The following is a 25,292-nucleotide window of genomic DNA, read 5'->3' on the forward strand; positions in this document are numbered from 1 at the left end:
AACCCTTATCAAAGGAGAAATTTATAGCTTTGATGCAGTTGTGACCTGAAGAAGACTCTCAGGACTTTAGGCTAATTTCGTAGTGGGTTAATTATGTGCCACATGAGCCTTCTGAGGATGGAGCTGTGTTTTGTTTATCTCACAGCAAAGCCATATGCAGATTCTGCTAATGAGGGGGCAGAAACTGCAACACCTCACAAACGTTAAAGTTGAATTTGCTGTTTAGCTTAACATGAAAACATGAACTGGTAAAGGACTACATCAGGAGTTGCTTAAAGTTCTCCGTAAACAGCGTCCTGCATGTTTGGATGTTACCATCATGATTTGGTGATTGTTGTGGAACATCCAAAGTGCAACAACAGCAGGTTTGGTGGCGTGATGATAAAAATAGTTTAATTACATTTTAAAAAACACTTACAGCCAACTCAGAAAAACGGCTGGATTGATGCAAGGATCCTTCTCACTCAGGTGAGAACATAAATAAAGGGGACAAGGAAAAACTGGAACTGAGTCCAGAGGAAGTAGAGACACATGAGGAGGGCTGAAATAATTAATCAAAATATAAACTCAGATAAAATTCCAACAAATATCTAAGCCCCGACCACGCAGAGATGAAAGCCAATGTGTGTCCATTTTGGTTGCAGCACCGAAAACGCTACAACAACACCGGACAGCGCCATTTTTGTTTGTTAGAGTGAAGTGTAGTGCAGGATAGAGAGAGAGATGGAGCTACGACATCATTGTTTCAAAAAAGATGCAATCTGTATGTACACACTGAAATTGATGCAGTCTGGCAACTGGTTTCAAAAATAATCACTTCTGGTCCCCCAAAAGTCTTAATCCTTGTGGACCCACAGCCTAAACAAGAAACCGTTGTGGATAAACCGTCTCTAGCAGCTGAACTACCTCCTAACTACGTCATCAAGCTGTGCACAGACATGGATGCAACTGAATATTTAATAAACTCACAGGGAAACTAAGTTTTCAGTGCCAGGACATACATGTGTTAAGCATGTTCAAAAGACCAACTCAAAAGCTATCAACAACCTGAATCACCATGGCAACCACTAAAACAAGCTGCAGGGAGAGAGGTTGCCTGAATAAATGTGAAACTTTGAATGCACGACAGCATTTATTCCTATTTGAATATCGAGCAGACTGGCTAGAATGTTTTTCATAAAACGTTATACAAAAAAGCAACCTGGCCCAGCTTAAAATTCAGAAAGTTGAAAACACGCTTTATTTTATATTTTACAAGCAATTTCAGTAAATATTAATTTTCTTTTAGATGTAATTCAAAGCTGAACAGAATGCTGTTTTCTCCAACATCCTATTTCTCGGCCTGCAATTATATTGGCATTTTTATTTAACACCATTTTAGTTTTTTCCCTTAGACGGGGGTGAAATACAGTGTGTTATCAAACAAAGGGATATACATGGCCATACACCTCCCTTTACAAGCAAATTCCTGTGTTTTTGTCATAGCAGCTGCTCAGTACATGTATGAAGATCACTGAATCTCTGCAGCACAACTTGAGATAGTGACGTTTTCTGGTTAATTTAAATACCATCCATATGTGGCCCAGTGAGCAGCGTAAGAGCTTTACTGGGAACATTTTCTTAAAAAAAAAAAGCTAATTTACAACAAAATTTCACTCATTGAGAGAGGATGGATGTTAACAGTCACTATTTATGTTTTATTGAAGCATATGGGGAACAAAAGGCCAAAAAGATGTGATACCTTAGTCTTTAGCTTGTTTTGAAAGCTGCTGACATGTTTTAATCAATAAAATACTTTCTGAAAATAAGTAAACGTTGTTTTATACTAAAACTCTCCACGGTTCTGAGAACAAGTGACACAAAGGTGTCACAAAAACATCTTGTTTGAGCTTCTATGAGCTTCTATGAACTAAAACATTCATCTGAAAATGGTGGCAGAAGCCAAGGCGCCTGTCCTGCACACATTAAAACGTTTTTGAGATGCCATCTTATGATCAGGACAAAGCAGCACCAAAGAGAGACATAATGGTGACATCGAAGCACGAAAGTTGGAATAGTTGTTCAAAGGTTAAAGTCACTCACTGTTCTCATTAATTATAATGTGCTCTGCATCATGCTTTTTGACAGTGCAGAGACTAATGTGCTATGAGTTAAAACATGCTTTGATGCATATTATAATGCATGAGGTTGTCACAACATGAACAATGCTGTAAAAATAAAAAAAAAAGATTAAAAAACAGATTGAAAAAGTCTGACTCAGCAATTTAGAAAGCCACAAACCTAGGGGTAAATGCTTTTTGATTAAGTTTATATCCTAAACATAAGAGAACTGGTGCAACGTGTCCTTTATTATTTTAATGTTATTGTCTTTAGCTATGACTCTGTCATATAATTAAGTCTCCAATGTTTCAAGATCCAAACATGCCTACTAATAAAATCAAAGATCAAAACTGTGAGCAAACTGAAAACAATTAAAGCTGAATTCATATTGGATGCTCTGTATTATTGTTTTTTTTTTGTTGGGTTGCTGACCAGTTGAGTTCTTCTCTTCACTGTTCACTTAACCCTTGTGTTTACAAAAGGGGTCCAACCGACCCCACACCCGCATCACTTGTATCATTTGCCTCAGTCCTCGCACGCACTAGGGTTAAACATATCAAACTTTTAAAAAATAAATTCATCTCTAATCACAAAATTGAGAAAAAAACATAGACAATAAGCAACACACAAACCAGCACCATGAGAGGCAATATATCTGTCTGCAAATGTGTTTTTAACCCTTGTGCGTGCGAGGAGGCAAATGATACAAGCTTTACGTGTGTGGGGTCGGTTGGACCCCATTTGTAAACACAAGGGTAGTTTTTTGTGCAGAAGTAACCCAGACCTTGAGGTCCAACTGTACAGGGGAAATTACTCAGATTACCAATAAACAACCAACACTTAATTAGAGGGAAGAGAATAGTTTTTAATCTAGAAAATGCTTTGGATGAAGCTACAGGGCCATGCTAGAAATCAGAAAAATAAATCTTTCTCATCTTGCAAGACAAAGATTCCTCCCTCCTTCCATGAGCACGGAGAAAACTCTTGAGTCAGTTTGGAAATCATCAACACAAGGCAAGTTTTGATGACTTAGACAACCTCAGCAGAGAGAAAAAAACTGCCAGACAACACTCCATCATGGGAAACTCAATCTCATTTCTTTCACACCTTCAATTCAGGATGAATAAGTTGCTTCTCACCACTGTGAAACACATCACAGCTGACGTTTCAAAATGAGAACTCAGCAGTCATTTTTAACACCGAGAGCTCACAGCTCTGTGAAATAAAACCACATTTACGCTGACAGGAATAACACATGTTCAAAGTTCTTCAGGGCCATGTCCCATTATGTAACATGCAATGTTTGCTCTTAAAGATATATGTTGCAATTAGTCTTTAACACATCATAACTTCCTCTACAAGCTGGTAAAGTTAAGCAGACGTCTGGAAAACATCCAAAAGTGGCATTTGTGGGAAAGAAAGCAAGAACACCCCTGAAGGGATCACCAGCATGCTGGCTTCAAGGACAATCAGGAAGACAGATTCCCTTCTGTCCTCATTGATGTTTTACATGCTACCACACTGTGCCAAACAATGTGCTCTTTGTTGCTGGAGGCCCCTCTGCGACACCTATAGAGAGGATGACGAGGGAGCTCTTGACCCTGGTCCCCAGTGCCCACTGTCCTGCAGGTTTCAGGGTTTTTCCTTCTGCCACATTCCTGATGTAAATTTCTGTTCAAACCCTGTTGGGGCAGAGTAATGCCAAATTATTCTGCTTTGCTCCCCATCCTGCTATTCCTGCCAAAAAATGGACACTATACCTGTAGCAGGACTTTACTCTGTTATGTGGCAGAGCGTTCTTTGTCAGCTGCAGCTGGCTGATTAATTTTTTTTAGGCAAACCTGTGAAGACACTGTTGCAATAATCAGTTCAACCAAACATGAGGGTTAATGAATTTTATAGATCTTCCTGGGACATGTCACTTGAGCCTGGAAATGTTCTTCAGGCGGTAGAAAGCTGACTTTGTAACGGTCTTTATGTGTCTATGAAAGTTTAAGTGCCCCTCCTTTGGTGGGGCCCCAAGACGGAGCCATGGTGAACCCCTTATTTAATCTCTTTTACTGTTAACGCTTGTATAAACTTACCTGTTGACACAAAGAAATGCCTGTTCTTTAAGTAAGACTCAGATTGGTCAAGTGAGGCTCCATAACGTCAGCACTGTGGGTTTTTTCACTGTGGACCTCATGAACCACTTTGATAGGGTCAGTCTCTGCATGGTGGAGGGCATGGAAGCTGGACTGAAAGACAGCAGAGCGGTTGGTCATTGTTTATTAATATGGAGAGAAGTGCTAATACTGACAATATAACATTTATAGCCTAAACTACTTTTTTGTTAGGAAGAGGACAGGGTGCAAATTGAAATTGGATGCAGCTGCGGATGAGGCAATTTTCCACTTGTGGCATAAGTTTTGGGATCGGGCTGAGTTTCAGCTTAACGAGAAATGATTAATATCCCAATGGTACGCTCGCACTAAGATCAAACTTACTACAAAGTCTGGTTTTTCCTAATGAAGGCATCACTGTTGAAGCACCACCATGAGAGAAACTTACCCGACCTTCTCACACTGCATATGCAGTGTGGATGAAGCTGGATGAATGCAGGGAGACGGTCCAGCGTTGCTACTTCCAAACACAAAGCGTAAGGTTGTGGATGGTTCTGTCATTGAACAAATGACAGAAATATTTTAAAACAGAACTTACAATGTTTTTTTTATTTTATTATCATTATTTTGAAGTTTAATGATGTGAACATTTTAATCTGGACAAAAAAGCAAAAACTCTGACTTTTTGCCCCCTCCATTGACCCAGACTTTCAGCAATGTTAAGTGTTGCCGCTTTCACAGCTTCAGAACATTTCATTTGTCCAGATCTGAGCTGTCAATCTCCTCTATCCTCTCAGGACCCCTCTTTATGTTATAAAACAGATAAGCATGCAAAATCACTGAGCTATGATAAAAAAAATAAGGGTTCTGTTTAATAAACCACATGTAAATAATTGCTCAAAGCAATAGGGAGGCCTGTGTCATGGAGTCCGCTCCATATTTAGTTTGGCTGTGAGCGGCGTAGCTCAGTTTCATTTGGGTCCTGAAATGCTTTCTTAAATGTTTTGTTAAGACTCTGTATCATTTAAAATCCTGCACAGATGGAGAATAACTCAGCTCCCAAATGATTTTTATCTATTTTTTAAAACTGCAGACCATACCATACCATACCATACCAACTTTATTTATAAAGCACTTTAAAACAACCACAGCTGATACAAAGTGCTGTACATTAAAACACAGCATAATAAAAAAAAATAAAAAAATAAAAAACTCTTACAGTTTAAAAACAAAAACATACACTCTAAAACTAGATCCCACAGGAGTTAAAAGCCAAGTAAAATAAATGGGTTTTAAGACGAACTTTAAAAGTGGACAGTGAAGGGGCCTCTCTGACCTGCAAAGGCAAGTCATTCCATAACTTAGGACCTATGACAGAGAAAGCCCTGTCCCCTCTGAGCTCAAATGCATCCTAATGAGCTGCTGAGAAAGAAAGAAAGAGAAACTTTTTAAATAAATACCTTTTTTTTATTCTGTTATTGGCTTTTTACAGGTACAAAGCATACAGCATGTTATAGTTTTATCAAAAGTGGAAAATACTGATGTTACATATGTAACAAATGTAAAAAATAAGTAATCGATCTTACTTTCCCTGAAAGTAAGAACATAACATTTCAGCGTATGAAAATTTGCATAAAAACACTGCTAAAGTAATTTAAGTTAATAAACAGTACAAAAAAATGTAGAAACCATACATGTCAACATAATGAACAAGGACACCACCAACATGACGAATGACTGTGATTTTTCATAAAATAAGAAAAAATGTACATAAGTTCATTAAGTTTTAGTTCAGGTCATGTTTACAGGATCAACATTTTTATTTTCATAAGTGCCAGGGAGAATATTGGCTGGTCAGAGAGTGTTAATGCAATTTCTTCTTAACAAACACTTTTTCCCCGAAAAGACTATCTCCTCAGGCCAATGAAACAGAATCCTCAAATGTCTGTAAGGCAGCAGACGTGATTACCTTTCACTCTTGGGACATTTAGCCAGTCTTAGAGGAGGAACCAGAGTAAGGCAAAAAGAGATCGGATCATTGGTGGGGTTTGAAAAACATTGAAAGTGATTGTTTTCACACAGAAGGGCTGCGTCAGGTGCTCTTTGATTAAACACACATGCTTCTTTTTTAAAAATTAATAATGCATCCCTAAAAATAGACTCCTTTCATAAATGTAGTCATGAACTTCTGTGAGTTCCTGTTCAGATACTTTCTTATCTCTTGACAGAATATTTCGGGAGGGGAAATATTGGTAATAAAGGACAAAAATGCTTGATTGAGATTATGTAAAATCCTAAATTGAACTAAGGTGAGGGTTTTCTACCATAAGCCATCCAGTATCCATGGATACACTTAATGAGGTCTCAGAGAGATGAGTGCACAGTTTGTACAGTTTCAACCTAGAAAAGACTGGTAAACTATTCCAAGGTGGCAACGATGAAATCATTCCTCGGTTTTCTGCCTTACCGCATTAAAAGTCGTCTTTTTCTGTTGAGTATCAATAAAATCATACACTTCAATTTACTCACAAAATATACAGCCTTTCTTTTTTTAGAATGGAGATTGACAAAATTCTACAACACTGTAATAAATAGTCTCATACATATTGCTCAGCTTCTCCTTCATTAAGAATGGTTACTGAGCCATCCCCGCTGTTCATTTCAATGTCTTTCGCTGCAGCATTCTCAGGAAGTGAAGCTAAGTCCTTAAAAACGTCAACATAATGTCCAAAGCCAGGCCCCCAGTTCAAAAGATTGTCCCAGTTGAAGCCACCAGCTTGCTGGCCCAGTTTGTGGGGCAGTGTGTAGTGTTGCTCGGTGGAAGGTGTCTGGGCGATGCCGGGCCCTCCTTCTGCCCGCCGGCTAGAATATCGCCTCTGCTTGAGCCTCCCGCCGTAGTCCTCGTCGTCAGCATCTGACTCGTTGACTTGCGAGAGCTTGGGAACTCTAGAGCTGTAGGAGACGGGCTTTTCCCTGTCGTACTCCATCTCCGAACAGGTGAAGGAGTCATGTGAGTCACTTTCAGACGAGGACTCTGGAGCAGGAATACCATCAGCTGGGTTGCGGACCCTTGACAGCGGCCTGCGGCAGTCCTCCTCTGAACTGGAGCGCCCATGGTCAGCGCTGCAGATGCTGGGGTTGCGTGGACGTGGCGTGTTAAGCCTCTCCACCTCTTCGATGGACAGCCCCACTGGAGGCCCTGTCTCTAGAGGGATCTGTTCGATTGGCTGCTTCAGCCGGCTACCCGGCCTGGAGGTGTGGCCGTGGCTGGCCATCGTCTGTGGACTTTTGCTGCGCCTCCCCAGCCGGGTGGCGTAGTTGAACATGGGCGGGGGTTGGCACATGTCATTGTGCATGTCCAGCGGGCTGCCTTCACGGCGAGCCAGGTTGAGGTCTCTGGTGGGAGTGTTGCGGTAGAACGAAGAAGGTTTGGTGAACGGAGCTGGGGAATGTCTGGAAAGCGGATTGGGGGTAGGACAGGCAGAGTGGGAGTGGCTGAGTGGAGTGGACCTCAGGGCTTGCGTGTACTGAGGCTGATAAGTGTAGCTTGTTGCACCTAGTGGTAACGGCGACTGTCTGGCAAAGCCCAGCGGGCTGTGTCTCTGGATTGAAAACTTGGGAGTGTGGCTGCGGAACTGCTTGTAGTGTTGGATGATGTCTGCATCTGACGGCGCAATACTGCTGGCATTGTCAATGTCATAATGTTCAATATCTGCCTCTGGCCCATTACAAGGCGCACAAGGAGCACTGGGAACAGTCTCATTGTTGTGGGGAATGTCTGTTTCATCATATATCAAGTATGGGTTCTCCCTCTCAATAATGTCTGGCTTAGGGTTCCCTTCTGGTTGCTTTCGTACTGTCATGTCATCTCCATACGGTGGGATGTTGTCTGGATCATCGAAAGCGACATTCTCACTACCCTTCTTCTTTTTCTTCTTCTTTTTCTTCTCATTAGGTTTCTTCTCCTTAGGTTCCTTTGGCACTTTGGTCTTGTTGCGGTCTTTGCAGTGGTTGCACAGGATCAGGCTGAGCACCACCAAGGCAAGGACGGTAGCACAGCTGCCGACAATAGCCGGCACAGCCCAGATGGGTAGAACCATGGCTTGTACTGTAGGACTGGGACTGCAGACAAAGCCACCATTGTCGGCTGTGGTGCAGACGGTACCTTGAGGGCACTGGACGCCCAGACAGGCCACCAGAGTTTCGCAAGTCTTGCCAGTGTAGAATTCGGAGCAGATACAGGTGAACCCGGTGTGGGGATCTGGGATGCAGCTGCCGTGGTTCTGGCAGGGATTAGAGGCACAGTCGCCGGGCGGGACACATTGATAAGTGTACCACTGGTTGACGCACATCAAGCCGTCTATACACGGGTTGCTCTCGCACAAGTTGGGTCCTCTGCAGCCGATCTTCACAGATGAACTGGTCTTGGTTAACGCCACAAGGCTGTGCTCTCCAGTAAATGGCAGGTTCTCCCTGTTGTACTTTACGTATGCCAGGCAGCCGTCAAAACCTGCAGAAAAATATGGGAAAAACAAACCGGATCAGTTAACAAGAACAGCCGGCAGCAGGTACACAACGGAGGTATAAGGAAGAATCATTGGGCCTGGATCAGTTCCTAATAAACAGCAGGAATCAGAGGTAAAGGAATTTTGTTTGGATGGGTAATAAGTTCAAGCTTAGGACAAAAACAATGAAACTGGTAATTTCTCATGGAAAGCTTCTACTGTAACAAAAAAACAAAAAAAAACATATTTTAAAAATCGGGCCACATCCATCACTGGCCAATTTGAAGGAAGACATGAAATGTTTTCTAACAGAGAATCCATCGTCGGGGCCATTATGGCTTCAAGACATGCATCTGGGTTGGATGAATGTCTCTGTGTCTAATTCAGCCTGTTGCCTAACAGCGCTGCCTCACAGATGTAAACAGGTTTTTATTGAATTTATCCCAGTGCAGATTAAATCCATTTGTGTCTTTTCATTAGCTTAGGAGCAGCGAGTGCACAATAGAACCCAAATGTTCAGACACACACTGAGGTAAAGGCTGGTTAACAGGCAGCCTGCCACAGGTCTGCGTGCTGAGAGTGTGTTTGTTTTGAAACGGTCCCTTTGTAAAAGACCTCAACAAATCATTCAAATGGCTAATTTTTACCATATTAGTACATAGTGTAAGCCTTGTTTTTCCCTCCCCTTAAAATCCTAAAATTTACTGTGTTGCATTACCTCCTCCTGGAAACCCTCTGCTTCACCTTTTCCAAACTTATACTCAAGGACATCTGATCTGGGATTTAAAAACCCAGCAAAGAAAAGCTGAACTGGGAAGAAGTTTAGCATGAAAAGTCAACATTTTCCAAAATGAAGTAAAGTTAAACTAATGTTAGTTCTGGTCTGTGTAATTGGTAAAAACTTCACTTTGTCAAAGTTTTGCAAGATAGTAGCTCAGTTTTTGATACAACTGCCACAGGCTGGTTTGCCTTGTATTTTTATACCTTTGCCCTTAAGTGACTAAAGTTTAGTCTTGCAGAATAACAGGAATAGATGCAAATGTTTTTATAAACCTATAGTTTTCCATAACATGAAGACTGTATTTTAAAAAGAAATCAAGATTTTCAGATATATGGCCAGTATATTTGTGTACAAATGTAAGAAGCTTGGGAATTTGTTTGTATGGTTCTTGATTCTGATGAGATGATCAACTTTGTTGAAGAAAACATGAGCTACAGTTGTTTTGGGAGTATCTTCAGCATTGGCACATTTCTATTAATTTATCTTTTCCTAGATCAATGTATCCATCCAATTCAAAAATTCCTTTTAGTTTAACAAACGATGCTAATTAGAAGGGGTATTCAAATGTTTTATATGTGTATTTATCTTCCCTGACACATCATCTAAGGGTCATTTTTGAAAAAAAAAAAACTGGAGAAGAGCCTAGAAATTATTCCAATTTACTAACCAAAACACATTATCTTGCTTCTTTTTTTTATTAAAAAGTCCTTCACTTCTGCTGCTTGTTTCAAAGACCCAGATGTATTACAACTGACTTGATAGTCACTGCTGTTCAGAGTAAATCCTTTTGAAGGCAGTTTCATGTTTGAAATTTGGACAATTTAGTTATGAGACTCCCTTTTTTGGTTCATCTCCTTCACAAGAAGTCAAAGCAACACCTTCATTGCTGAGGAAGAAGCTTTTATGCATCATTAGGCAGACTTTCAAACTCTTGTTTTGAGTTTGAAAGTCTTTTTGATTTTGCTAGTGAGTGGCTGACATCAGCATTTTGATGATCGGGTGAAAGTAGGTCATATCAACCTGGTGGGAAAACTCTTATTTACTGTATGGATAGTTTGACAGATTAAAGTTTGGTTCAATAAAACATGACTTGGGACCATCATTGACGAAACTTGAAGTAACACAAAACTATAAATGATCAGGGGAAAAACTAACAGAAGAACGTTTTTACCTGCTCCAGTTTTCTGCTGAGCGGGTCCAGGTGGGATCCCACCTAATGAGAAGGTCAGAACACTGAGACCGCCGAAGTCTTGGGTGGCATGTTGGATGGGTCTGGGGAGCCCACCGTCCACCTGGAGGACAGTGGACGAGCCGTTTTTAAACATCCGCAGGATGTGCCACTGGCCGTCCGACAGTACAGCGTCTCCCAGAGTCCTCTCCACCTTCCCACCAACACCAGCATCCGAGATGTAGTTGATGTTTCCATTCCTCAACTGAGCAAGAGAACAGAAATACAGTTTGGTTATGTGGTTCTTGATTGTACACTTTTTAAAATTAATTGTTAGTTAGCTAAAGGGAAAGTTTCAGGTTCCTTTCAGCTCATTAACATTGTATAACTTTAAAACAATGGCAGAAGATGGAAGACAGTTTTATCTTTTTAATGTAATATTTAGGGGTTAATATTATAAATTTGAATTTTGGAAAAATGAAGAACTCATCTCAAACATTCACTAGATTTACATGAAGTATTCATGAACTTATTGTACATAATATTGTACTTTTTCTTTATGTTGTAAAAAAATATCTGAGAATAAAATCTTTTTTTTTTCAATTTTGGCATAACAAAAACTAAATAACACAGTAAAACATAAATGAAGATGTTTTAATACATTCATTTATTGAATTTGTTTTACATTTTTAAAAGGTTAGGTTTTCTTCCTGATTCATTCAGATAATTATTTATTTTCCTAGCAACTTTTCAAAATGAGAAAGATAAGAGAACATAAAAGGCAGATTTGTGGTGTTCTCAAAAGATCAGAAAACTTCTCCAAGAATTATAAAAAAAGGTCCTCATGTATATTGTTAAGCTTTAGTAAATATCTCTTCCCCTCAAGGTTGTATTTCTTAAACTTTTTTAACATCTGACTATGCCAACAAAAGGCTTATTTATTTTAAAGTTGTATTTGCTCTTGTTACTGTACAGGAAATAAACTAAATGACAGTTTTATCACCATGTGAATATAAACATTTAAAAATACCAAAGATGACACAGAACAAGATAGTCAACAAAATGCTTACTCCCACATTTTTTTCACTGTCAGATAAAATTTAGAGAGAGGCAGCTACATAAACAACAGCATCAAAATGGCAGCTTCTCAGATTAATGCAATGCGTTGTCATGCCAACATTCATCAGGACTGATGGGAGGAAGTCTTTCCTGAGTCTGTACCAAACCGCTCTCAGAATGGGATGCTGAGGTCAGAGACCAGAAACAAAAATGCAGCTGGACGCTCATAAATCTTTCTCTTGCCAGGACACGCTGCACTCTTTCATGTTCTCACGACTTGCGTGCTTTTTGCTCATGCCTTTTACCTATGGGACGATCAAAAGAACTGCAAACAAATGGATTCACAGGGAGTGCAATGCTACATTCTCTGACTTGAGGGAAAAAAAGCACACAATGTGTCTTTAAGCAAAATTAATAAACCTCCTTTTGGCATCGGCTACGAGTTTGTGGCTTTCTCTGCGAATGGTAATCTCGTGTTCTCCTCACTTCGATGGAAAAGTAATCTTGTTCTTCTCCCTTTACAAAGAACCCAAAAGTCAGCCATGATAAGTAGCTTCCGGAAGAATTGATTTAAAATGGGAAAAGCACACCAAGCCAAAGAATACAGAGCGCTCTGAAGCTGGAAAACCGATCATGAGACTTATCTATTAAACATCTTGTTTGGTTCACATCACTGTTTATGTAGTTCTCTTAACATATATACCTGCACAGTATGCATTCCCACACCAAGTTTTTTTGTTTTTTTTTGTTTCGTAGTTGTTTTAATACTTTAGAAAGCTGAGATTTGATGAGCACCAGAAGCCAGTCTGAGCCGGAAGACCAAATCAGAGCTGAGAAAGCCTCATGTTGCACTGGGAAGTGGTCGATTGGCCTGAGATGTCTGAAAGGAAAATTGAAGGCGTTGAATGAACGTTCGGGCCTCTTTGGGCAGCTGCCCAGGATCAGTCAGAGAGGAACGGAGGAGAAGAGGAGAGGGCTGAGAAAGACTGGTGGACTGTTCCTACGCTCAGTCTGTGCTGATGTCTGCTGGTGTTTGAATACATTTCTGGTTAGAAACAACCAGCCTCTTAACATAAATATCTTAACACAGTGGCAAACATTTTTCCTAGTAAGTCTAGACGGCCACATTCTTTTAGAATCTGGAAGTCCTTTGCACTTTCTGCAGGACCTTGATGGTAAACAATCTCAACAAAATTTTAGTTTGAAATAAAACCCTTACAGTGTTTGTTTCTTTAATACTTCCTTAGTTTTAATGTTTGTTTTTTTTTTTTCAGGAAAGCAATAACCCATAAAAGAGCTGCCCAGTCAGACCAACAACCTTCCTACTCACTGCACCACTTTATTTTCTTTTTTAGCGTTTTCGCTGTAGATTTGTTGCTGTGGTTGGAACTATTGTCCTGTTGATGCCCCAGTTGAGGCAAAGCTTTATCTTTAAAACTGATATTTTGGTGTACAGAGGAGTTTGTAGTTGACTCCATGGTCCTGGTACCAGGACCTGCCTTAATAGTTAAAATGAGGCATTCTGTTCTGTTTTTCCTCAAACAAACCATCTCCAACTTGGTTTCATCCATCTAATGAACATCGTTCCAGAAGTCTTGGAGTTCTTTGAAATGCAACTTTTCAAATGCAAACCTCTCTGCCATATTCTCTTGGTAAAACTTCCAAACAAGTGATATTTATTCAGTTTTTGTCCATCCATCTAGCTATCCATTGCCTACACAGGCTTGTCCTTGTCGGGTCATGAGGAGTGATCATCTTTAAGGTTACTGCTGATGTCTTTTCAGAGAGGGATTGTACTGACACAGATCTGAATGCTCCAAACTGCTAAACCTGCTGCCTTTGGAAAGGTGACGACAGTGATGATCACTTATTCAAGTGTATTTGATTTGAACAATGTAGTTTTTAGCCAATGCTATGGAAGCAGAAAGGTATGGTTCATTTTTGCTTTGGTTTATTAAAAAATGACAGCGTGAAATCTGTTGTGTACTTACTTTGTAATTCACTCTGATAATAGTGCAACTTTAGTGGAACTTTAATTTTGTGCCTTGGAGGCCTTATACTCCCCCCCAAACCCTAGTGCCATATTTTTTTTCTCTCAAATTTAGTGAACAAAGTCAGCATGTTTATACTCTTAGCAGAAAAATGCTGCACCCAGCAACTTTCACAGTTTTCTGTGTGGCCACTGGGCACATTTTAAATAAAAAAAGTATTTCCAGAAAGGTGTAACTGTGCAGCTTTTGCTGTACATCTATCCCACAGATAAATAACCAACGGATGTCAGACCCAAGTATCAAAGGTGTTATGCTTTTTGTCATAGTTCTTGGCTGATGAACTGTCTTCACTGGCTGAATTGATGAGGATACATGTGAGCTTTACGGCTTGCTGTGCTTGGTTTGGCATAGCATCTCCAAGACTTTACCTTTCAGTACTTTCCCAGCTCAATAAACCCAGTATTTTTCTACAGTCTGTGATCGCTTTCCGTTTAATGCTGCATCCCACAAGCCCGGTCGTAACAAAAAAATGACTGCCGGTTCAGGATTTAAAACCTTTAGCTCATCGTTGGAACACACAGGCTGCAACGTCAATTCGTAGGAGCCAGAACTGGGATTTTACTGGTAAAAATGTGCTTTTATCTCTGCCTTGTACTGCAAGGTTATTGAGTGTGAGATCACTTTTTTGATGAGGTGCGGGGATGAACATACTGGTGAATCACGCAAACTTTTATCTGGAGGTATGCTCTGAGATCTCCACCATTCATTGCCTCAACTGGGTGAAAACCTGAACTTAGAGGTGTAACAGCAGAGTTGAGAAGTACAAGAGGACATATAGGCTGATGAAAAACAGACCATTTTGTTGCTTATTTCCTTACCTTAACAGTGGTGTAGTTGCTGCTTTCCTGAATGTGCAACAGAGTGCCAGTCTTGCTCCGTGTCCGAAACTTCACTTCCAGGCTGCTCGGGCTGATCCGGTCGGACGCCACGCCCTGGAGCGACCGCCTGAGCAGGACGTCACGTTTGGGTCCCTGCTTCAGGGCGTAGTCGAGGCGGCCGGTGCCATCCAGAGACAGGGCAGTGTCTGCTGTCATGTCTGTAGGAAAAAGACATTAATTACTCAGAGTCCCTGCTGACGTTACAGATGTTTCATATGCCAAGTGAAAATTTCCTCTTTGCTCTCGGCGGGCTGCGAGTATCGAATTATTTTCCCAATTCCTCAGCCACGGCCACATATTTGTCCCCATACTCTCACCAGCCATTAAAAATATCCTTGTATTATGCGAGGGAATCCCCAGAACAGCCGATTTGTCTTTGAGTAGCACATTAAATCCTCACATACACACTCTCAGGAACCGGGGCTTACAGAAAGAACCGTACCAAAATGCCTGAAATGTGAATGGAATCCCCAAAACCTAATGCAATACAAATGTATGTGTTTACTAACTTTTTAAACCGTAAAGTGCATGATATGATTTCATGTCCCAAAGCACTCTAATACCTGTACTTCATCCAAATATGAGTTTAACAAACACAACATAAGCCTTGAAGCGATCGTACGGTCAGTATGTGCAGCTCAAAATCTGTGAAATCAAAACTACATGTCTGTATATGACAAGGATTGAAATGTACAGTGCAATCAGTTGTCATCCAAAACGTTTTCTTTTGACCTAATGACCTTTTTTGTCATTTAAAACAACAAAACTGTGGTTCAGTTCTCACTGTGATGTTTGGAGGAGACTGACAACCATAAGCACACAGCCAGGGCCACACTATGTCAGAATATGTCAGAATAGAACTAAAAAGGAAAATGTCTAGATGTGTGTCTTGTAAATTTACGTCAATCTTAGAGTATTTCTCCAATTTTTTGTTGCAAATGTTTGATTTTATAGTCTTACTAAACTTCAAAGTGTTTTTCATTAAGATTTCTGGCTTACAATGTCAGAGAATATCCTGGTTTTGAGGGTTTTCTCAAGTTGTTGATGAGGGTAGAGAGGGCTGGAAGTCTTTCTTCCCTAAATGGGGCTACAGCATAAAAAGTGCTTCATGTTTTACACTAATAAAACCTCCATGAGGCCAAAAAAGGCCTCAGTGAGTGGCTTCTCATTCTACGATGACCCGAGGAGGAACTGTTCTGGTTCTGATTAGTGGTATAATTTTTCTCCTAATCTGTCATTGCAGACTCTAGATCTCCTCTACAGCATTTTTTTTTGCACATGACTGCGCTTGGATTAGAAAAACATGGTTCTGTTTTTGCACGCTGTAAAGTGAACCAGCAGATTTCCCACCAAATTGAACCTGATGGCAAACGCACAATAGTTTCCAGTTTTCTCAGTAATGCTACTATTTGTTTCCAGTAAGAATATGTAATTCACAGAACTGATGTGTACTGGTACTTCACCAATTTTGACTTTACGGATTTATGCAGGAAACGCAGGCAGTTTTATTGGTGGGCATTTTCATGAATCATGGAGGACCGATCATATAGAATTGAGAAAATTACATTTCAAAGGACAGATACTTACACTTTTCACAGAATTTTCCTGTAAAACCATCCACACACTGACACTGCTGCCAAGACCAGTGGTCCAAACAGGTGCCCCCATGTCTGCACGGGCTGGCGGTGCAGGCTCCTTCCAGTCTTGGGCATCTATAGACACACAGCCACACAAAATCCCCACAATCAGACGGGCACTTTGACAACTCAGCCTCACAGTAAGAAGCCTGGGGGTCTGCTGGAAAAGAAACTCCAAAAACAGGAGCAGATGAGCTTTGATTTGTCTCCCGAAGCGGCCGTACAAAAACCATTATAGAACCCCAGAGGATTAGCATATTAAAAGATCTGCCTTTGCCTCACCATTCACTGCTGAGATAGAAGAGAAAATATTCAGCAACTGCCTTTCCTTCGTCAAAGGTCTACCATTTGTGGTTTAAAAAAACATCTTTTAAAAACTCTCGGGAGGATTTGAAAGTGTGAACAGATGTCCCACAGCGGGAGCCGAGAAGGTTAGAGAAGATAGTTGGGATGAGAAAAGAGGGGAAAAGATAGAAAAATGCAGGCAGTGAAGACATGTGGGGGCCGGAGGGTTTGTGTTGCGGACCTGTCAAGGATGCCATGCGATGCCAGGGCCTGACTGGGCTCCAGAGGGCGGCCATTGACGGCGAGCTCCATGATGCAGCCGACAAAGTCGTGGGTGGCGATCTGACCACGGCGATGAAGGACGGGTTCTATCGACCTGACGCCGCCGACCGAGAGCCGGTTGGGCTGCACGTCCAAAATCCTGCAAATACAGGCACACAAACATGCTCACACTCAGATGCATTCAAGTGAAGGTTTTCACATGCGCACACACTTTCATAAAAAGATGCTTTGAGTCAGCAAGTTTAAAATAATATGTTAATAACTCCTCTTTTATGCTCACTTCCACACAAACACAAAAACATGCAGTCTCAAAAATGTGGCTCAGAAATCACAGAAAAGCCAAAAACCTTTCATCTTGCAGCAATTTCATATTTCCAGAGAGTTTTTTGTGACAGAGCTCATGAGTGCAAATTGACAGTAACAACGTATCTCACCTGGGGAATCTTCTGGAAACGGGCAGATATGCACTTTCAAAAATTAATTCTCCAAGCACCAATTTAAACACAAAAATCAACAACTGAAACTTTACATTTTTCCAGGTGCTGTCACTACACATAAAACATTTTGGTTAGTGTTTAATTTATTACGGTACTAAAGCAATTCTAACCAGGTGGGATTTTAGTTTAGGTTTAATGGAACGCAGTGTTTTGGCTGTTTTTCAGTTTTCCAAAAGTTTGTTCCAGACTTGTGGTGCATAAAAGCTGAATGCTGCTTCTCCATGTTTGGTTCTGGTTCTGGGGATGCAGAGCAGACCAGAACCAGACCACAATTTAAGACCCCACTAGGGAAATATAATAAGAAGGAAGATCAATCTACTTGTATTTAGCTCTACATTAATTGATATAGCAGTTTTTCTGTTTGGTAAGGTGTTACCATAGTGTTGTCTCTGTTTAACTGTGGAACACCACAAATTTGTTTTAAGTCATAAAATGGTTCTACAAATAAAAAGCCAGGCAAACTACTGCTAAAGACAACAAATAAAATCTTAAGATTGTTTGACTGTTGGAGCACAGAAAAGAACCAACAACAGCTTTAAAAAACACAACATATTTTTGCCACAGTACATAAATTATGAGCAACATTTTCTTATTTACATTTGGATCAGTTAAAGAATCAGCTGCTGTATGCATATGTGTGTGTGCGTGTGCGTGTGYGTGTGYGTGCGCGCGCGTGTGTGTGTGTGTGTGTGTGTGGTTCCCATACCAGTCAGTGTGTACAGCCACGTTGCTAACGGCACAATATCCTGGTTCCTGATCCTCACCGCACAGATCCACAGTAAGCGATGCTGCCTGTAGGATGACAAGAAACAAAAAGAAGCTAAAACATTGAAAGAATTATGACCAGGGATGAACCTAAATATTCCTACCAAACTATTCCTGACACACAGCTTTAATTCTCCCAGCTTCACTAAGTGTTCACTGGGAGAGCCAATCCACCCAATAAAAGTCTTGTAAAAGTATTTATTCCTCTGTTTCTCACATTTTGTCCCCCAAAACACAAGCTTCAGCATGATTTTTATGGTTTTTCTGTAAAAGGGGGAAAAAAAGCCAAACTTGTAAAGGGAGAATCTTATAAAATACGGCATGAATTTGTAATCTTCCCCCCTGTATCAATGCTTTGTAGAGACAATATTTTTAGCTGCAATTACAGTTGTAAGAGCTAAAGGTATCTGTCAGTTTTGAAATTGTTGTCCATTATTTATTATAAAACAGCTCAAGCTCAGTCAGACCAGATATAAAGCATCTGTGAACATCAGTTTTTACGTCCTGCAAACGATCCTGAACTGGATTTAGCTTTTTACTTCAACATAAAGATACTTTTTGTATTAAGCTCCTTTCAATTTATGATCTTTAGATAAAAATACAGGCTTTTGTGTAGGAAAAAAAGTGGGACCATGACAATTTAAAATCTTTCCCTATTTTGATGTGTATTTATCCAAACAATTCAACTGAAAACGAGCAAATCTGTTCAGGGGAAGCTGTATAAGCGCAATGTTGCAATAAATTGGTGGGAAATACAATAAAACACGCTTGTACAGAATAGTTCAATAACATGCAACTTTGGTTTGTATGTTCTCAAGCAGCTAGATTTCTCCCTGCAGTTCAACAGCATGCATGTTAAGATTAATTGGAGTTTTTAAATTGGCCGTAGAAGTTAGCCTGAGCATGCCTGGTCGTCCCTCTTTTCTTTTTTTTGTCCACTGATTGACAAATTGGCTGTTCAGGGAGTAGCTCTCCTCTCACCCAGAGGCATCTGGGATGGGGGTCCAGGACCCCCTGCTAACCTCCACAGGATTGATAAGGTGCCGCTAACAGGATAGATGCAGAACATACTCCAATGTTAACTGATTAGATGTAACAGGTCCTCTGTGCCCAATTACCTTCCTTATTTTCACAGGCCAATCAAAATATTCAGTACAAGAATAAGCAGATTTATTCCACTCTTTATTGTGATTAACTTTTAAAAATGATTCACTGAACAAACAAAATTCGTGTTACTTAAACAGCTGTTAACATTTTTCGACAAAGTGATTATTTTACGTCTTGTAAAAAGTTAGGTGAGAAGATCCAAAATTACTTCTGAGCTCTATGTTATAAAAATACACCATCTGATTGCAGACAGAAGCGGTTTATTTTAGTTTGGTAGGCAGATGAGAAGCAGAACTGCTGTAGGGAGAAAAATCTCAGAGCAATATCAACTCTTCTTCTTAAGAAACATGTAAATGTTTCTTCAAATTTGCCTTAAAACAACCACAGATTAGGCATGAATTTGGCTTAACCTGAAATACTTTTACAAAAAATTTTTGCATACAGATGCACAACTAATAAAGGAACCCAGAACCACTTAAAGAGGATCCCTTACTACCTTTCAAACCTGGTTTGACCTGATCTCAAGCATGGATGGCTGGACGATAAAACAACCGATCAGAGGTTGTTCTCCATCAATCCGTCTTCCTCCACTCATCTAAAGGCAGATTGTTGGAGCAAAGGTGATATCAAACATTTTCCACAAACGTAGTCCATTTGGTTTACTCTGATGTGTTATTATCTCTCATTGGAATATTAATGTACAACATCACACAACCCCTATTCACCTGTGGATGTGGAGGTGATTGAAACACCCAAATTCATTAATTTGGAGGGATTCTCAATAGTCACAATAAAATCCAAGGACAAAATTATTCCATAACGCTTAGATGTCTGTGTTTCCGACTGCTAATTTCAATAGATTAACTTCAGGTTTTATTAACCAAGTATGACCTCAGTCCCTCACAATGCACATAGACCGACAAAAACATTTTATTATTCGATTCATATATGTGATAAGAGTGGCACAGAAATGCCAAACATTTTTCTGTTTCCCTACAGTTTCCTGTTTTCCTGTCAATGCCAGTAAAGCATTCGCCCAGATGTGTGTTGTTGTTTCTGCGTTCTGATGTAGGGAGTGAGCCCAGGAGGAAGAAACGAAATGTGCCGGTGAGGAAACTGTCCGGAAAAGTGTGTGAAAGTGTTGAAAAACCGGAGCAATCACGCTCCACCTCTCCTGGAGTTTAAGTAAACACGGACCGCACCGGCCCGGATCTCTGACACAAATCATCCCCGCAGGGCAAACACACATACACACACGCACACACACAAAATCTCTGTTCAATCAAACACACACATGGACACAGTGAAAGTCTGTAGAGAAGTAAAAGAACATTCATGCATGCTTTTTCTTCAAAATAATAAAATGAAGATTTGAAATTAGGAGCAAATGCAAGATAACAATATGAAGCCTGCTTTTTGTGCTCTGCTGACACTGATTTAAAACTGCTGACAAAGTTTTATTATTTTTTTCTGCCAAATTTAACAAAGCGACCACAGTTTTGCACTGCCTTTGCTGTTCTACATCTGCTTTGCGCCTGTTATTAGGACAAATATTTCACTTAATCAAAAGCTTCTTGTTCATACTTTTTGACAGTTTCCAAAACCAAACTGTCACACTTCATTTTCAATCTGCCTTAAAACACATTTTAAGTTTTCTTGAATTGAAAACAAACTGTTCTTGCTTATATCAACTTGTTTCTGTTCTCTCTACTGTCCAGTAATCAGTCAGTGTTTTCGCATTTGTAATTTCATCCATACTTTACTTGTTAGCTTTCTACTTTTTCCAAAGGCTTTCATTACATAGTTAAACTGGGGTTCATTATAAAGACACTTTGGGTTTTTAGAATAATGACTTAGATTACAATTAACGGACAAATCTGATCATTTTGAGGAAAATCTAGCTAAGACTTAACATTTTTTCCTATTTACAGCAAAGAAGTTGTGATGCGTTAATGGACAGCCAGGAATGTTAATATTTTGTTTTTGAAGTTGAGAACCACATTCTAAAATTATTGTAAGACATTTCTCCATGGTGGACGAATCACCCAGCTTCACCTTGACTTTAAGTTATTCTCAATGCAAGAAGTAAAATTGCATCATTTAAAATTAAATTTAAACAAATCTATATGATTTGAGGAGAATTTGAAAACAGTTCTGCATACAGTCGTGATGCGTTGCGTATAGTCTTGATTTCAACACCGTTTATGACCTCTGAGCTCTGTCTGCTCACTCTGAAACTTCAAAGGGAAGTCTGTGGTTTCTGTCTGTTTTTGACATCATAACTCAGCAACAGGAACTGGAAACTGACCTGACGCCCGACCACAGAAATGACCCGCATCAGCTTCTGCAAACATGGCCATCAGCATCACTTTACAGTGCCTGAGGGACCGACGTTACAGTCCTGACATTTCTCACTCACTCTTCAACAGCACAAACACCTCCATTTTCACAGACTCAGTCCTCAATATGGGCTGTATTCCTTTCCAGGCCATCACTCTGCAACATTTCAAAACTGACAATTTAACGATTTTACCGGCTTCCTATGAAACCCCACTGCACTGCTGGAAACGACAGATCTAAAGTCCAGCAGCAGCGCAACATTAGGAGAAACCTGACAGAACCCGCTCTGACGTTTTTCCCCTCTTCTTGCCACTGCACTGTTGGCATTGAGGTGGCACTCACTCAGAGCCCAGGAGACACATTTTCATATTTCAGGGCAATTCATAAATCTCAGCAACCATTAATATTTAATTATACACTATAAAAACTATAAGCTGAACTATCAGTGGTTTGGGGTTTTAATTATCATCTGAAGAGACTAAAGCCAAATATGAGTGTAGATTTAAGCAGTAAAAGCTCAGGATATTAACATTGTTAAATACAGTTCTTTCAGTTTCATCACACTTTTGGTGACTTGAAGCTAATAGTGATCATAAACCTGTAGTAAGAAATGCCTCTTACCATCCCAGCTCTCCTGGCGATGACTGTGTGGAACTGGCCGTCTGAAACTTTAATCATGGTCATCAGTTTGTAGGTCCCGCTGCCCAGGTTGAAGGAAAAGCGCAATCTGCCCTCAAAGATCTCCAACGCCAGGAACTCGGCCTTGTCACCCGTCTGATTGTCGTGGTTGTACATCAGCAGCGCGTTGCTCATCAGAGTGGCAAACTTGATGTAGATGTAGTTATTGTTGGGATCCAGAGAGGGAAACTCCATGTAGGAGAGCTCCTCAAAACCATAGCTGTTCAGTTCACAGTGTTTGCCAAAAACACCTGAGGAAAACACACACAACAGATGACTGGTTCGAATTCAAAATCTACAGAAATTTACAGAACAAAATTTTATGCTGACACTACATTAAGCAAATCATCATCTTGTAAGATGTTTTGGCATTTAATGAAAACAAAAACTACAGAGCATGAAAAATGAAGATGGTGGCAGCATTTGCTTAGGAAACTAGGGTTTTAGAACAACATTTATCTTGTTTTCTTTTGTTTTTCCTGTAGCTTTCCTTTCATTACTTACCAAACGGACAGTGACAGTAATATCCATCCAACCGATTCTGACAGGAGCCGCCATTAAAACAAGGGTTACACTCACAGTGATTGATGATGGAGTCACACGTTTTGCCTGAGTTCACAGAACAACACAAATTAAAATGGATGGGGTGGTGAACGACACAGTAAAAATGCAGAAGACTGAGTTATGGAGGCCTTTCATGACACCAAAAATGTTTCTGGCACAGCTTCACCGACTTCCACGATGCATGGAGAAGGTCAAAGATCTGATGAAGTGAAAACTACAGTAAGGCTTGAAGTGACTTGAGCAATGTGGCCTTCAATGACCCTGACGAAGGCCACAAGCTGAAATGTGCAGGTCTAATAATAAAGTTGTTTCTAAGCACTTCAAGTGTTGCTGTGATCTTCATCTTATCATGCCCTTCATGACATCACAGCTGAGAACTGCTCTGCAAAGCAAATATGTTTTACCATTTAGTTAATCGTGTGTTGCCATCTACTGTAATGGGAAAGTAAAAAGAAGTATGGCCATCCTTAATTTATAGGAATATTACAAGGGGAATAACTATATAATTAGAAAACAAAGTTGAAGACAAAATGGTCTTCCTTATAGAAAAAGTGACGTGTCTTTCTGTCTTGGCATTGTGCCAACATATATCTGTGTGTTGCATATCAGTAAATGTGCAACTCTAATGCTTGTTTTTAGAAGTGTTCACTGATAAATCAAGCTGACTTGATTAGCAACATATCATTGTTACTTTTGCCTTTAGCAGCAAAGGTGTACTTAGTTTTACATACCCTGCTTTCCCATTTTGGCTTCATCGTTGTTTGAAAAGGATAATGGGGAATGTGTTGCATGTTTTAAACAACACAAGTTAAGGTTTAGAGATCAGCGTATTTTAAAAGGTTCTGCTTAATAAAACCCTTGTTCAAATGTTTCTATGGCTGAATTTCACCTCTTTGGTGGAATTTCAATTGTTTATGAAATTGTTACTATAATTTCATAAACAACAAACTTCATTAGGGAAAGCCAAATGATCTCATTGAGTTGAGAACAATCAGGCTTAACAACCTACTGCAGGCTGTTTTTGTTGTGTATTTATTGCAGTGCAGACAGACAAACAGCTGAAATGTACATGGATGGCTGCCACAGATGCAAGCAAAGGTTTAACATCTTGATAAGGAATGTGACAGTGATAATAAAAACAACAGACAGAAATGATGCGTGGCACATGGTACAAAAGAAACAAACTGACTGTGAACTCTGGGAGTAAATTTAATGCTGTAAATCCTGAGACATGTTGCTTAATGGAGATGGATTTAGCTGCCAAAATCCAGTTGTGGAGAACAGGAAGTTGAGAGTTCAAAGGGAGGGCACAAAAACTACTGTAGGTCACTAGGTGCATTTCTGCATGAGAGTAGTTCATCTTGATAAAAATTCTAGATTTGTGGCCATTTTTTATCGTCATAATAAAAAGGGACAGTAATGACTTCACTTCGGGCGAAGTGCCCTGTGCAGCATGCTTTCAAAATGTCTTTCAGATGCTGCAGCCAGAGGTTAAACATCACACAGGATCCAAATGGCTGTTCAAACTATTTCCACTTAAAATCCCCTGCCCTTTAATTCAGGCCAATAATGCACTGTGTTCATTACATTGCCAAATTAAGAGGTCTGATTGGATCTTTTATAAAGCTGCTCATTTGTCAAATAACTCAAAATGAAGTTATTTCACAGGCCAAATCAAAAATCCATGATGAGGAAATCTCTCTTTGTGTAATACGGTCAGAGAAGAAATCCTTGTGTCTGTGTGTGGTCAGAACTGCCAGTGCATAAAGGCACAAATGGAAATGAAACACCAGCGAACTGTATGTGTGGTGAAGACTGGATCTCTGACAAAGGTCAGCTTTGTATCATCCTTTTTTATTAAAGCAAACACTGCAGGCTGATATGAATCACAGCTGATACTCCCCAACTAGAAACCAAAAACCAAAAGAAGTGGCTACGACATCTACTGGAAACAATAAGAAGCAGCAATTACTTTGAATGTGGGTGACCATACTCAACAGTGCTTCTCAAAAATATCCATACCCTTGTATGTTTGTCCCACTGCCATCACCACAAACTCCTGTACATTTTATTTATTTGTTATATCACAGACCACAATAAAATGTGTATTATTTTAAAGGGCAAAGGACACTATAACTATTCACTTTGTGTTGATTGAATGATTCATGGTTACATTTTATTTGATCTTGTATAACTAAGAAATTATTCATTTTGACAGCTATGGTTTCTCTATAGCATTACTGCTCTAGTAATGCATTAAGAATGCATTAGTTGTCTCACTGTATTTGTTAAAATTGGCTTACGTATTTGAAATAAAGATCAACATCTTTCAACAAAAACATTAAGCATTATTTTTGAGAACTCTGAATCTGAAAAGTGTGGCATGGATTTGCGCTTACAATCCTGCAAATCTGTTGTGGTATCCCTCACTCAGTTTTGTACATCTACGTATTCAGATATACTTTTCTGAGTATCAGACTGAAATAGGTGGGA

The 25,292-nt window shown here is 39.9% G+C and overlaps 1 protein-coding gene across 2 annotated transcripts in view; it reads right to left on the reverse strand.

Moving 5' to 3' along the window:
- Positions 1-5,653: 5,653 nt before the first annotated feature.
- Positions 5,654-25,292, reverse strand: part of fat4 (FAT atypical cadherin 4) — a 128,478-nt gene continuing 108,839 nt past the window's right edge. The window contains exons 10-17 of one of the 2 annotated variants that reach the window (XM_008421150.2): positions 22,740-22,844; positions 22,179-22,486; positions 18,052-18,137; positions 16,808-16,987; positions 16,232-16,356; positions 14,585-14,802; positions 10,660-10,921; positions 5,654-8,712 (exon numbers count right to left, since the gene is read on the reverse strand). In XM_008421150.2, coding sequence (XP_008419372.1) covers positions 6,800-8,712; positions 10,660-10,921; positions 14,585-14,802; positions 16,232-16,356; positions 16,808-16,987; positions 18,052-18,137; positions 22,179-22,486; positions 22,740-22,844 — 3,197 coding nt within the window. In that variant the 3' untranslated portion in view covers positions 5,654-6,799. The remainder of the gene's footprint in view (positions 8,713-10,659; positions 10,922-14,584; positions 14,803-16,231; positions 16,357-16,807; positions 16,988-18,051; positions 18,138-22,178; positions 22,487-22,739; positions 22,845-25,292) is intronic. The other variant, XM_008421151.2, reaches the window with a different exon arrangement.

Source organism: Poecilia reticulata, linkage group LG10 (assembly GCF_000633615.1).
Source record: "Poecilia reticulata strain Guanapo linkage group LG10, Guppy_female_1.0+MT, whole genome shotgun sequence".
NCBI lineage: Eukaryota > Metazoa > Chordata > Actinopteri > Cyprinodontiformes > Poeciliidae > Poecilia > Poecilia reticulata.